Source organism: Jatropha curcas, chromosome 6, assembly GCF_041381405.1.
Source record: "Jatropha curcas cultivar XTBG-Jc1 chromosome 6, XTBG_Jcur_1.0, whole genome shotgun sequence".
Lineage (NCBI taxonomy): Eukaryota > Viridiplantae > Streptophyta > Magnoliopsida > Malpighiales > Euphorbiaceae > Jatropha > Jatropha curcas.
Genome location: NC_143156.1, coordinates 5388004 through 5402130, shown reverse-complemented (window position 1 = coordinate 5402130; position 14127 = coordinate 5388004). Strand labels below are relative to the sequence as shown.

Here is a 14127-nt window from a genome sequence, read left to right as displayed (position 1 = left end):
AACGAAAATATCAGAGGTGACAATGCTGCAACCCAGAATGCCGATGAGAGCATGGCAAAGTAGTTGGCTAGTCGAAGTGAGTGCACAAGCCAGAACTGAAGGTGAAGTTATTGAGGACTGATGAGATCGTATTGTTTTTGCTCCAAAATAAACAGTTCAATTGCTTACTACCATTATATTGGTTTTTGCGAGTCACACGTTTTCACCTTTAAGAACATGGAGCGATTTGGGTTGAATAGAGATAGTTATTATATAATTTGGGCACAATGGTCAAATCTGACATTTTAATTGGCAAGGGACAAGTCTAGAGACTAAATTTGACTTTATTCTAAAATTGAACAACAAACAAAACATTATCAATAGTACTAAAGAGAGTTATTAAAAATGGAAAAAATAAATTAATTTGTAATTTATTTCATAAGGTAGCATTTTTGTCATTAAAAGAAAAAAAAAAAAAGAGCAAGAAAATGATGGGAATTAACTAATTGCTACATTTCAATGTTCTCTAAATGCAAATATTAATTTTACTCCAATATCTCAATTATAAAACTGAACAAAATGCATATAACATGAAGATAAAATAAATTAGGTGCAACAAGAAGCTTGTGACTTTGATTTTTCATCGTGATTGATTCGTCTAAAGTTATTCAAGAATAGGTTAAACTTAGAAAAAAAAAAAACAATTATTATGTAATTCAACTTATATATATTATATTAGGAAATATGAATTCAATAAGTACGTGGCCCTCAATATTTCCTATAGGATCATAATTACAGGTAACAAACCACTACCCATTCTTGCATTTAGCACTGCCACAACCAAGATGAACTGAGCTACGCCAAACAACCTGAGTATAGTGCAAGTTATTTTTGGTAGTATATATATGTTTTCTTTTATGAAACAAGTCAAATTCATATTTCTATCGGTCGTTAATCTTGCATACAGAAATTACCACATCTCTTTCTCTTTCTTTTTCTTTTTGCTTTTTCCAGGGGAAGAGATGACTATGTCTCCTTGATATCAAAATTGACGAACAATTTCATTAAGCGTTTAATTTGTGGAATTAGCAAGGGTTGAGTAGGATATTTTAACATATTAAATAGGAATTATTGCAAATAAATCAAATAAAATTCAATGCTTCTATAGTCAAATTTTAAAATTTAGTAACATTTAGTATATAGTTTTGCACATGCATGTTCCACATTGTAGGAATTATGTTTCTCATTAAAAATTTTTAACGAGAGAACTCGAACTTAAGATCTCTCACTCCTCAAATAAGTATGAAGACCAACCAAACCACCACTTGATTGATATAATCTCATTTTATTTATTTAATTTAATTAGGTATTATGTATAAATATTAACTTACTTGCATTCTATAAATTTATTGTGCATAAAGACACTATCTTGTATTATTGTCCCTTTTGAAGTCAGGACAAGTTAATTTGGTTTAATATTTAAATGACTATGTTTTTTAATCCATTTTATAAAACTAAAAATTTAAAAAAAAAAATGGGATCTTAACCAAAACCATAGTAGATAGTTTGGGATCATACATAAACAATTCTATTTTGGTTTCATCCTTCTTTAAAATCAAAATTAGCAGTTTCACAACTGTGATCTAGTTTAGCTAAAGCTAAGGTTAGAAAAATTTTATAAGTTGCTATTGTAATATCCTCAACTTTGTAGTTCCTGCTATTCTAGCTTTTTCGATGAATTTGGTTATCCGAATGAAAGGAAAACTTAGAATAATGGGAAATACTATATATTGAGGATGTGAATATTAATTAAATGGTAATTAATGTGATTACAAATCAATTTGAAAGATTAAAGGAAATCAAAAATGAGTTAAAGAGGAATGACTTCTTGGTAAAGCACGATTTTACCCGAAAAGCCCGAAAAACGGTAATTTCAGTATGACCTTTCTTAAGTGGGGTTTAGAATATTAAATACACTTGGTTGATACCTACTAGGACTAAAGTGAAGTGATTAAAAAGATTAGAGTGCCAAAGGATGAAGGGAAAACAAAAGGGAGGATTATAGTGCAATTTTCATTTAAAGGACATGGAAGGAATTTTTTATAATGTTTATTATATATTATTATGAAGAGGTGGAGATAACCACGCCATTTTCCATCCATTTTTGCAGCCCAAGTCAGTCAAGAAGAGAGAGGAGAGTTTTGATTAAAAACCAAGCAAAAAGGAGGTGAAAATCAAGAATTTTCAAGTAATTTTTAAGAAAATGTTAGTTATCTTCACTTCCTCCTTCTTTTCTGTGGATTAATTTTTAAATTCCATGAACTTTGAAGTGAGGTGCTTGCTTGTTCATTCTGATTTGGTGAAGATGAAGTGATTAGAATTGAGTTTAAGGTGATTTAAGATGATTGAAAGTAGTTATGCATGAATTCAAAGTTTAATTTGCATAATTCACCAAGATGGATGATTTTGAGTTTGCACTTGATATGCCATGACCTAGGGATTCTGATATATCGTATATTATGATGTTATGTAAGTAATAGAAGAGTTGAATTGCATGAATTTATGCTGGAAGTGAGTTGAGAATGCTTAAGCAAACATATCATTGTTGGACCTATTACAGTTGGGTTGTCTGAACTTCAGCTTTTGTAATTGACCTATTTGACTAAGCAAATGAACTTCAAAATTCATGAAATTTTATATGGAGATAGGCTGAGATGTTGGGTACGTCATGTTAAAAGGGAAAGACCATTGGATAAAAGGAAATGGAGTTATAATTAAATCCATGTAGGCTGCTTAGCATGAGAAAAACTGAAATTCAGATTCTATAATTATGTCATTTGACAATGAAAATGAGCTTTAAAAATTATGAAATTTTACAGGGCAGTACCCTAAGATGTTGGGAACATGCTGTAAAAATTTCAGGGCAAATGAATATGAGGAAATTCAGATATAGCCAACGGAATGCAAGCTGCTCATATGCTAAAATTCTGTATTTCATAAACATTGAATGAATTTAGCATGCCATTGACTTCTATTGTTTTAATTGTTAGTAGTATGTTTCTAGGATTTGGTTAAGTGTTGGATATGAAGTGTTTCATGCTTAAACTAAGGTCATATGACACTTGGACAAGCATAGTGAAAAGGAAAGAAAAAAATCATGATACTACATTCTAATGCTTAATTTGCATTCCTATAGAAGTGCATGTGTGTATATTGTGTAGTATGAAGTTAATATAAGTATTAATCTCATGCTACAGCTTCTGAGAGAAAGGGAGTTGAGGAGAGGGTGGTTGCTAGAGGAAAAAGGCTAGGGGAGCCTTCTAGCTCAGGTTAGTGTACTATTCCTTTTCTACTTTTGTTTAAACAAAATGAAATTGATTTTGCAAAACATTTTTCAATGGATTTGCTTTATGAATTATAACTATAACAAAAAAAAAATATTAGTGATTTCATAAGTGTTTAAAGAAGAAAAAGATTATTTTGAAAGCATACGACCTAATGACATATGTAAATGAATTTTATGATTCTTATACCTTGAAAGAGGAGGATGTTGGCCAATTGATACCTGTAGTATGAGGGGTGGCCGTGACTGATGATTTTAGTAGTGTTTGCGAAATGAAATGTTGCCCACAGTGATTTTAATATTATTACATGAATGGAATGGTTTAAAAGTCTTACAGCTGATATAGACACGGTTATTACCCCGAATATCACTTCATTTGTTGAAGTTGATATTACGATCGATTGAACATGAATATCATCACTAGATGATATATGATTGATATGAAATTCTCCCTCCATGTTGAGCTTGTAGATTGCTCCCTCTTCTGTTGAAATCATATCACAGATTGAGGTTGTAGATAGCAGGTCTAGATGTGCACATTAGACACTGATGGCCCTCGGAATTGATTCTATAAAAGCTGTAAAGACTACATTATGAATTTATGATTTAAATGGTATTGTTTTTTTTTTCTTATTTCCTTTAACATGGTGGGTTTATGACTTATGATTCACTATTTCATATAAAGAGTTTGATTTGATAAATTTGTGTCTATTTTATAATAGTACACCACTAAGCAAAATACTTAGCGATAGTTGCTTTTGTGCTATCGCAAGAAAAGGCAAGGAAAAAGAACTAGGAGAGGATCATTTTTATTTGATATAGATAATATGCTACTGATATAGCTATTGTATATTTGACTTCTTTTGGAATATGTACGATGTATTAAACATTAATAGAACATCTATGTATATTTGAGCAGATACATGTAAATTATGATTGTATGAATTTCTATTATGTATCTAAGGTTTGAAAAGGATTTTAGTATGTAATTAAACCATCCATGGGCTTATGGGTTATGGAACCATTTTATGTTTTTGCTAATATAATTGATGTTTAAGAAATCATATTGAGCTTAATGGAAGTTATGTTTCATATGTTTAGTAAATTACGGAAAAAAGACATTTCTTTATAACAGATGAAAGAACTAAAAGGAGTTTTACATTTAATAATTAAATCTACTTTTCTACAAGATATAAATGAATGATTCAACAGTATTAAGTCCCTTGTAGTATACTTAGTAAGCATTTATAAGACTTTAAGTGCTTATTAAGTATATTACGGGCGACATGTCATGTCTTACAGTAAGGTAAAGTATGACAGCTATTAACAATGAGGATTGCAAATTTTAAAAGTTGCTTTTAATGGTAAAATATTTTAACTCGTTATTTTTGTCACTTATGTCAGGAATGAAATATCTCACGTTGAGTCCTGTCAGCCACAACATTTTTTCACCAATATTAAAGTTAAAATTGAAAAAAAAAAGTATAATAATTAAAGCAAGTTCGCAGTTTCATTGATATATAGCAAGAAAAATATTTCTCTGATACATATTAGAAAAATATATTGCTTGCATTAATATGATATATGCAGCTTATTAAATATTAATTAATCGAAGCTAATTAAATAGCCCTATTTCATTAATCCCTCTCTAACCAATAGAAATTCAATTAGGCTTCTCACCAACATAGTTCCCTGGAGGATAATAGTTGCAACTAATAATGTTCCATCCTTCACCACACCTAACACTAGCACAACCTACTTCCTTGGTGTTTTTCCAAATAACTTGAGTGTAATGCCTGCATTCACCGCCAACACAAGTATTGCTATGATAATCATAATGAGCCTTCTCATCTACCCATAATTTCACACCATCCACACCGCTAAATTTGCCGAAACCTTGTGCTAAATTCTCCCCATAAGGACAACCTACCAAATGCTCTAAGCTGCAACTTGCAACTAAAGACTTTGTGTAGTGTTTGGCATATTTTACCAATGTTGTGTTCCAACAAAGCGGTGCGATCCCTAGCTCTGCGCGGGCGCAATTATGTGCGGCGAGGTAGTCTTTTGGCGAGTGGTGGGCTGCAGAGTGGTGGGCTGCAGAGTGGTGTGCAGAGTGGTGGGCAGAGTGGTGGGCTGCAGAGTGGTGGGCTAGAGAGAGGGGAACCATGGTTAATGCCATGAAAACTAGGGCTATTACTGCTAACTTGTTGAACCCCATTTTCTAGTTGTCTATATTAAGCTATGTAGAGGCAGAAAATGAGGCTCCAATTAGCACAAATTGGATGAGTAGGTTTTGAGTATTTATACGGAAGAAATGTAGGAAATTAAATGTGTTCTTTGAATTAGTTGGCTTTACTAAAAAATGGAACTATTTTTGTGGATTGATTAATAATTATTGGAAATAAATTTCTGAATGGAAAACAATTAGTTAGTTAGAAAAATCAAGAAGATCGGAAATTATCATGGAATAGTTATTGATAACCGTTTTGTCCCGTTTTGTTTTTCTTAATGAAAACAACAAATAGAAAATTTGTACCCAAAAAAAAAAAAAAACAAACAAATGGATAGAAAAGAATTATTTTAATTTCTTGATGCTAGGTGAGAAACTAATTTAAAATTGAAAAAAGGACTTCAAATTTTTTTTTATAGAAAAATATATGTCTCAATTAAAGTTCATCTAAGAATGCAATTCATTCCATCTTGTCCAACTACCTATCAGTAAAAAGAAATATTCAACTCTCTCTTTATTAATTATATATATTCTTTTTTTTCTTTTTTAAAAATTTTGAATTATTTTTTATTATTTTATTTTTTGATTTGACAATTAGCTTACGCTATTTTTAAAATCTAAAAATTAATATTTATTTCTAGTAATAGTTATGACTTTAAAATTTTAATCATCTATATTTGTATCCATATCTATCATATATCATATTATATATCTATATTTATATATATTATTTTATTTATATATTAAAGAAATAATTATGTAATGTAACGATCATACTATACTATGTTAGCACCATGAGTCGGAATAATAATTTAACAGAAATAATACATCTATACTATATATAAAAGTGAAAATTAGAGGGAATAATGAGATTTTCTATATCACCCATAATGAAATTTAAAATGTTCTAAAATACTTTTAAGAATGACTAATTAAAAAATTACAGTTCATTAGTTGATTGGATATAATTTATAAAAAATAACTTTAAGCCAATCATGTGTAGTTTGATTCTCTTCTCAACAATTTGATTATTGTGTAAGTCATGGTGTTATTTTGGCCCATCACGCCTCCTAATGAATAAAAAAATATTTTTAAGTAAATACATATAAATAATTAAATATTGCAAAATCTTAAGCTTTATTTTTATTAAATTTATTTTCAATAAATATATATATGATAATGAGATATTTAAAAAAAATTTATATTTTATTTAGTAAATATTTAATTCTTTTTAGGAAATATATAAAAAAAGAAAGAAAATATTTTTTTTGTATGATATGATTGGATATTTTTTTTAAAAAAAAAAATTTCAAATAGAATATATATAATATTTTATTTAGGAGAGAGATAAAAAAAAAGAAAAAAAGTATATTATTTTTATTAATATTTTTGTTCTTTATGTTTGTAAGATTTGATTGGATATACTTTTTAAAAAGTAAATTTTCAAATAGAATTTACATAATTAGACATGTGATGGTAAACAATTGACAATTTTACTTTAAAAATATAATATTTTATTGATATATTTATATATCTATATACATTTAAACTTTTTTTTTTTGTTAGGTGAGTCACCAATTTGATTGTTTGTAGCTGCAGAGTTATTTCGGTCCATCAGGCATACTAATGAATCGAAAAAATAATTTTTTAAATAAATACATATATATAATTAAGCATTGCAAAATTTTAAGTTTTATATTTACTAAATTTATTTTTAATGAATATATATGATAATGAGAAATTTGAAAATTTTTTTATATTTTATTTATTAAATATTTAATTCTTTTAGGATATAGATAAAAAAAGAAAGAAAAAATATATTTTTTATTAATATTCTTTTTCTTTATGTTTGTATGATATGATTGGATATATTTTTTAAAAAATAAATTTTTAAATAGAATATATATAATATTTTATTTAAGAGAGAGATAAAAAACGAATATCAATATTTTTGTTCTTTATAGTTTGTCATATTTGATTGCATATATTTTGTAACAAATAAATTTTCAAATAAAATTACATAATAAAACACGTGATGGTAAACAATTAAAATTTTAATTTTAAAAAATATAATTGTGTACCCCTCCCCAAAATATCACCAGCATATGAATGCATGTGACTAAAGGAAGAAATGCACGTGAGTGTGTGAGTCGCCACCTTGTTTAATTATTTTAGGGTAAACTAGGAAAAAACCCTAAGTGACTCCATTTTTAATTAACCTAGTTACTAGATTAATTATCCCAATGTTTAAGGCACAGTCTGCGAACCCGAGGTGGATCCCGAGACTATGTCATGCTGATGAACTAACCGATGGATGAATGCTTTGCAAGGTGAATGATGGATTAATGAAATGTTTGTGTGATTTTGACTTGCCGCCCGGGGTGAAATCCCGAACGTGCCTACGTACTTCCGTTTGAATGGAAGATCAAAGTCAACGTAGTTCGATAGGCCTCTTTTAGAGGGCTTTGAATGGTATGCTTAATGCATGGGTGTGTGTATGCTTTGTGCACGTTGTTAAGGCATTTTGCCAAAAATATCAATTTTAAGCGATTTGTCGCTAAAATGGTTGATTTTACGGTTTTAAACCGAAAATGATTGATTTTAAGGCATTTTGCCAAAAATGTCGATTTTAAGCGATTTGTCGCTAAAATGGTTGATTTTACGGTTTTAAACCGAAAATGATTGATTTTAAGGCATTTTGCCAAAAATGTCGATTTTAAGTGATTTGTCGCTAAAATGGTTGATTTTACGGTTTTAAACCGAAAATGATTGATTTTAAGGCATTTTGCCAAAAATGTCGATTTTAAGCGATTTGTCGCTAAAATGGTTGATTTTACGGTTTTAAACCGAAAATGATTGATTTTAAGGCATTTTGCCAAAAATGTCGATTTTAAGCGATTTGTCGCTAAAATGGTTGATTTTATGACTTTAACCCGAAAATGATTGATTTTGAGGCATTTTGCCAAAAATGTCGATTTTAAGCGATTTGTCGCTAAAATGGTTGATTTTATGACTTTTAGTCGAAAGTGTTGATTTTAAGGCGTTTCGCCAAAATGGTTCAATTTTACGACTTTTGGCCGTAAAAAGTTTGATTTTTGATTAAGCGGAATTTTAGTTGACGTGCATGCTTTTTATGCAGTTATAGAATGATTGAGAGTAGAAGAGAAGCATGCATGAAGTGCTAAAATTAAATAGGCGGAATTTTATTTACGTACCTGATTTAATCGTCGGCCACTTCTTAACTCCAGATTAAGCTCCTCGTTTAGGTATATTAATTAATTTTTAATTTTTGTTTAATTTTAGTGACCAAATATCACAATAAAAGTGCAATAAAAATTAAATTAAAATGCAAAAAAGCGGTAAAGAAGACGCAAGGAGCGTGAGAGAGAGAGGGTTTCGTCCGTCAATACAGACAAGAGGTGTCAAAAACAGCCTGAAAATGGCCTATTTATAGGCCATTTTCGGGTCCCGGGCGGTGGCTGCCGCCGTGCATGGCGGTAGCCACCGCCAGAAAATCTGGGCGGTAGCTGCCGCCCAGGCTCGGCGGTAGCTACCGCCCTGTCGGTGGGGCGACAGGCCCCGCCCGCGCAGGGCGAGAGGCCCCGCGTGTGCTGGCGGCAGGCCTCGCCCAGGGCGCGAGGGGGGGCCAGGCCCTGTGCGCGGGGCGACAGGCCTCGCTCGCGCGGGGCGAGAGGCCTCGCCCGCGCGGGGCGAGAGGCCTCGCCCTCGCGCGGCGCGGGAGGCCTCGCCCGCGCGGGGCGAGAGGCCTCGCCCTCGCGCGGTGCGGGAGGTCTCGCCCGCGCGGGGCGAGAGTCCTCGCCCGCACGCGGCGCGGGAGGCCTCGCCCGCGCGAGGCGAGAGGTTTCGCCCGCGCGGGGCGAGGGGTCTCGCTCGCGCGCGGCGCGAGGGGCCTCGCCCGCGCGCGGTGTGAGGGGCCTCGCCCGCGCTGGGCGAGGGTCCCCGCCCACGCTGGGCGAGGGTTCTCGCCCGCGCTGGGCGCCAGGCCCCGCCCGCGCTGGGCGAGGGCTGTCGCCCGCGCTTGGTGGGGGCTGGCGCCGCCGTGGCCGGTGCGGCCACCGTGTGTCGCTTCGGGAGCTGTTTTGGGAGTTTCGGACCTCCGAAAAATATTCCGGGACCTGTTCCGCGATCCTCGTAAAATTCCGGACGTTTCAAGTACCATATTGATATATTTTCGGTGAACTTCCGAAATGGCCTCTGGTCCGGCCGGGCTGTTTGCAGTCCGGAAAAATTTACTGTAGCAAATGCACTGTAGCACAATTAAATTTGCTGTAGCAAATTCATTGTAGCACAGTCAAATTTACTGTAGCGAAGTCAACCAATAGGCTTTTTGAGCCTCAAAATTTGAGTATTCACAATAATATTTTATTGATATATTTATATATTTATATATATTGAAACTTTTTTTTTTTTGTTAGGTGAGTTTTCAAAGAGTTTTATTCTTAATAATAATTTTTTATTTTCTTTTTTGTTACTGAATAATTTGTAACTATTATCATTTTAATTTAGTAAGAGATTTATATCTCCCTTACAATAAATAGATGCCTATTGATAGTTAAGCATTTTTAATTTTTTTAATATTTTTTTCTCTTATATTCTAAATCTGTTTGACTTAAAAGAAAATAGTGTTTATGAAACTGGAGGAAAAAAAAAAAAGAAAAAAAAACTAGAACTATACATTTCTGTTTAGGTTACTTTTGGGGTTTCAAGAATTTGTATGTATTGTGCATATATTCCTTTCTCTAATACACTGAGTAAGTAATACTGCTAGCTGTAGTAAAAATGATTTCCATTATCAATTCAGATCATCTTCTCATTTATTTTCTCTTACCTAGCAGTAAAAATAATTTATTATTATTCTTCATTATAGTTGTATATAGATATTAATTTGTGGTTGAGGGCAGGGGGTCGGAGATTGAGTAATGACTTAATTTTTTTTTTTTTTTTTGAGCACCTATTAGGGTTTTAAAAAATCTGCATTTTATAAATTATGGCCTAAAGAATTAGGTTTAAGAATTGGGTTGAACTTTATTCTAAGATCATTTCATTATATAAAAATAGAATTAAATACATAATAAGTAGTATTACAAGTAGTTTATACGGTAAAGTATAATACAAATTAACCACTTGTATTTATTTTAATCTAAACAAAAACTTATGATTTAATATTATACAGATAAAAAATGAGTATACAACAAGCATAGTCAACATGTAACACATGTCGTCTAAAAGACTAAAAGTGAGTTCTAGTAAAACAGGTCCGGTTAAAAAAAATCGGGTTTTTTTGTATTGACTACCAATATAATCACAAAACTTCCCTTCTGTTTCTTGCCATGTTCTTTTTTTTGACATTTTTTCTTGCCATGTTCTAATAGCTAAAGCATCACTTTCTTTCATTTTATTAGTGATTCTTTCGTAAAAAGTAATTCCTTCACCAAAGGCCGCGATACAAATAACAAAGACAAAGAATGGACTTCATGTCTGCGTAGCACAACCATTGATGATGGATATCCACTAGGTGGCACCGCCAGTGATCGACTGTAATGGGTTTTTCTAAAGTGACTTGCCATGCCGGATTTAATACTATAGCAAGAGATGCAACGGAAACATTACAACAGTGTAATTTATAACTTTAATATCAATAAGTTTGGGCATTTCCGGTATCCACTGGTCAACAAGGGCAACATCATAAGAACCAATTTAGGTTTCTTTTCATGTATAACCTTTTCAACCTACTAACAGGTGCGGTCCAAGGCTATGGTTAGAGAATGAGTTCAGTGGATAGGGATATCGGAGGTGGTCTCCATACTGGCGAGGAGGCAGTCAACTGAAGGGATGGGGAAGAATGGAAAGAAATGAATTGAAATGTTTCAGTTGTTGTATTGCTTTGTTAGGGAGCAAAAAGTGGTAGAGCAACCTTTTTTCTGCTAGTCTATTAGAGAGATGGAGAAATGGAGTCATGTGGTCAATAACATATCATGGAAAAATTATTATACGAAAACATTCTTATACTTATCATAATCAATCACATTATAATCAATCACATCTCAGATTTTCTTATTTCATATAAATAAATACTTAAAAAAAATACCCATAAAACCATAATGTACTGATCAGACCCTCTTCAAAACATCAATCAATAATGCCACAGCATAACCAGCGACATCTTAGGAAAAGGTGGAATTGGTGTGCGATTCCTCAGTGGCTACACTGAGTGAGGTCTATGTAATCTACTCCAGCAACTACAATCTAAAGCAAAGATAGAAAAGCGAGAATGTTGGAGGTAATTGGTCCCAAGCAAGAATGTTGGAGGTAATTTGGCTGGGACCAACAATGTCGGAGGTAACAAGGCTAGGACCAACAACGAGAATGTTGGGACCAACAATGTCAGAGATAGCAAGGCTGGGACCAACAAGGAGAATGTCGAAGGTAACAGGGCCGCGACTTAGAATGCCGATGAGAGCATGGCAAAGTAGTTGGCTAGTCGAAGTTAGTGCACAAGCCGGAGCTGAAGGCAAGTTTTTGAGGACTGATGAGATCGTATTGTTTTTGCTCCAAAATAAACGTCTCAATTGCTTTACTAGCATTATATTGGTTTTTGAGTCGCACGTTTTGACCTTTGAACACAAAGGTCAAATCGGACCTTTTAATTGCTAAGGAACAAGTCCAAAGACTAAATTAGGGTTTATTCCAAAATTGAACAACAAACAAAACAGTATCAATAGTACTAAAGAGAGTTATTAAAAATGGAAAAAATAAATTAATTTGTAATTTATTTCCTAAGTTAGCATTTTTGTCATTAAAAGAAAAAAAAAAGAGCAAGAAAATGATGGGAATTAACTAATTGCTACATTTCAATGTTCTTTAAATGCAAGTATTAATTTTACTCCAATATCTCAATTATATCTGCTTTCAATCCTATTCTTAATATATAGCTGAACAAAATGCATAAAACATGAAGATAAAATAAATTAGGTGCAACAAGAAGCTTGTGACTTTAATTTTTCATCGTGATTGATTCATCTAAAGTTATTCAAGAATAGGTTAAAATTAGAAGGAAAAAAAACAATTATTATGTAATTCAACTTATATGTATTATATTAGGAAATATGAATTCAATAAGGACGTTGGCCCTCAATATTTCCTACAGGATCATAATTACAAGTAACAAACCACCACCCATTCTTGCATTTCGCCCTACCACAACCAAGATGAACTGAGCTACGCCAAACAACCTGAGTATAGTGCAAGCACTCATCACCAACACAAGAATTGGATTTATGATCATAATTAGCCTTCTCAGTAACCCACATCGCCACCGCATCGACGCCGTTTAGATTACCATAACCTTCTGCAATGTTCTCCCCATAGGGTCCATATGAATGCTCGAATTCGCAATTTTCAACTCTTGAATTTGCATATTCTTGAGCATAAGCAGCCACTGTTCTGTTCCAAGTGATTGGAGGAACTCTTACTTGTGCACGAACTGCATTATGTGCATCTACATAATCTTGAGGAGAATTTTGTGCTAGGGAGAGCTCAACTAAAACTGTAAATCCTACTAAAACTGTGGCTAATGATAATAGCTTGCTTGACATTATTTTTTCAAGTTAAGGAAACGAAAAATTTCTAGAGAGAGAGAGAGAGAGAGAGAGAGAGAGAGAGAGTTTAATTGTTCTTGATTAAAATGGGCATAGAATGTTGGGTTTTTATAGAAAAGTTAAGCAAATAAAGACAATTAATGTATTATTTTATTAACCAATCTTACTTCATGGTGAAGAAAAGGAATAGATAAAAGAAAACAGAAGTCCAGTATTACAGGCATGTATTCCGGAAGTTCACGGGACAAAAGCATTTCCTGTACAAAAATGTAAAGAATAATTCGGTTAGATTCTGTGTTTAGTTTTGTGTATTTGTCAGGTTTTCAGCAAGTAATTAAGACTTTAAGAGACGAGTAAGACTAATTAATTAAAGAAAGTCATGCTTTTAATAGTGAAATCATGTGAACGCACAAGTATAGCTGCCGATAAAACGAAGACAAATTATTAGAAACAACATATAAAAATAATAACTCAAATGGAAAAATTCAGCGGCAAAAAGCAATCGTGTGGTTGATCAGTATAACTAGGTCATGGGTTCGATTCTCTACAATACAAATTCTAATTTATTACAATATCTCGTGTAAACATAAAATAAATAATATATTAATAATACACTAGTGTTTTTATGATTTTGTATTCTTGGTTTTCTAATTTTGATTCTTTCCCCTAATAATAATAAATTAAAGTAGAGGAGCAAGATGTCAAGTTAGTTCAAGTTATAAATATGAACAATTTTCAATAGCTAATAAATATTTTTTATTATTTGTAAAGAAAATTAATAAGATATTTTTTAGCCTATTTAACTTTTATATATAAATTCAGAATCCATTTTGAATAAGCTGTTAGAACTAATGTTAGACGTTTTAGCTTTCAGTTTTCAGCTTTCAGCAGGTTGGTGATTTAGAAATTAGAATTACATTTACTCCATTTAAAAATTCCAATTATAATTCTAAAAT

General features: G+C 32.5%; 1 protein-coding gene and 2 pseudogenes across 1 annotated transcript; all 3 read right to left on the bottom strand.

The window, feature by feature from the left end:
* Window positions 1-4825: 4825 nt before the first annotated feature.
* LOC149495368 (pathogenesis-related protein 1 pseudogene) lies at window positions 4826-5595 on the bottom strand (annotated as a pseudogene).
* Window positions 5596-10312: 4717 nt separating this feature from the next.
* Window positions 10313-12157, bottom strand: LOC149495367 (anthocyanidin 3-O-glucoside 2'''-O-xylosyltransferase-like; annotated as a pseudogene).
* Window positions 12158-12572: 415 nt separating this feature from the next.
* On the bottom strand, window positions 12573-13237 carry LOC105635977 (basic form of pathogenesis-related protein 1-like). The gene has a single exon (XM_012219130.4). It carries the CDS (start codon window positions 13166-13168, stop codon window positions 12686-12688), a length of 483 nt encoding a protein of 160 aa, XP_012074520.3. The 5' UTR covers window positions 13169-13237; the 3' UTR covers window positions 12573-12685.
* Window positions 13238-14127: the final 890 nt, after the last annotated feature.

Bases quoted from the DNA above. Each gene is read 5' to 3' on its own strand.
- LOC105635977 (XM_012219130.4), bottom strand. From the start codon at position 13,168: ATGTCAAGCAAGCTATTATCATTAGCCACAGTTTTAGTAGGATTTACA.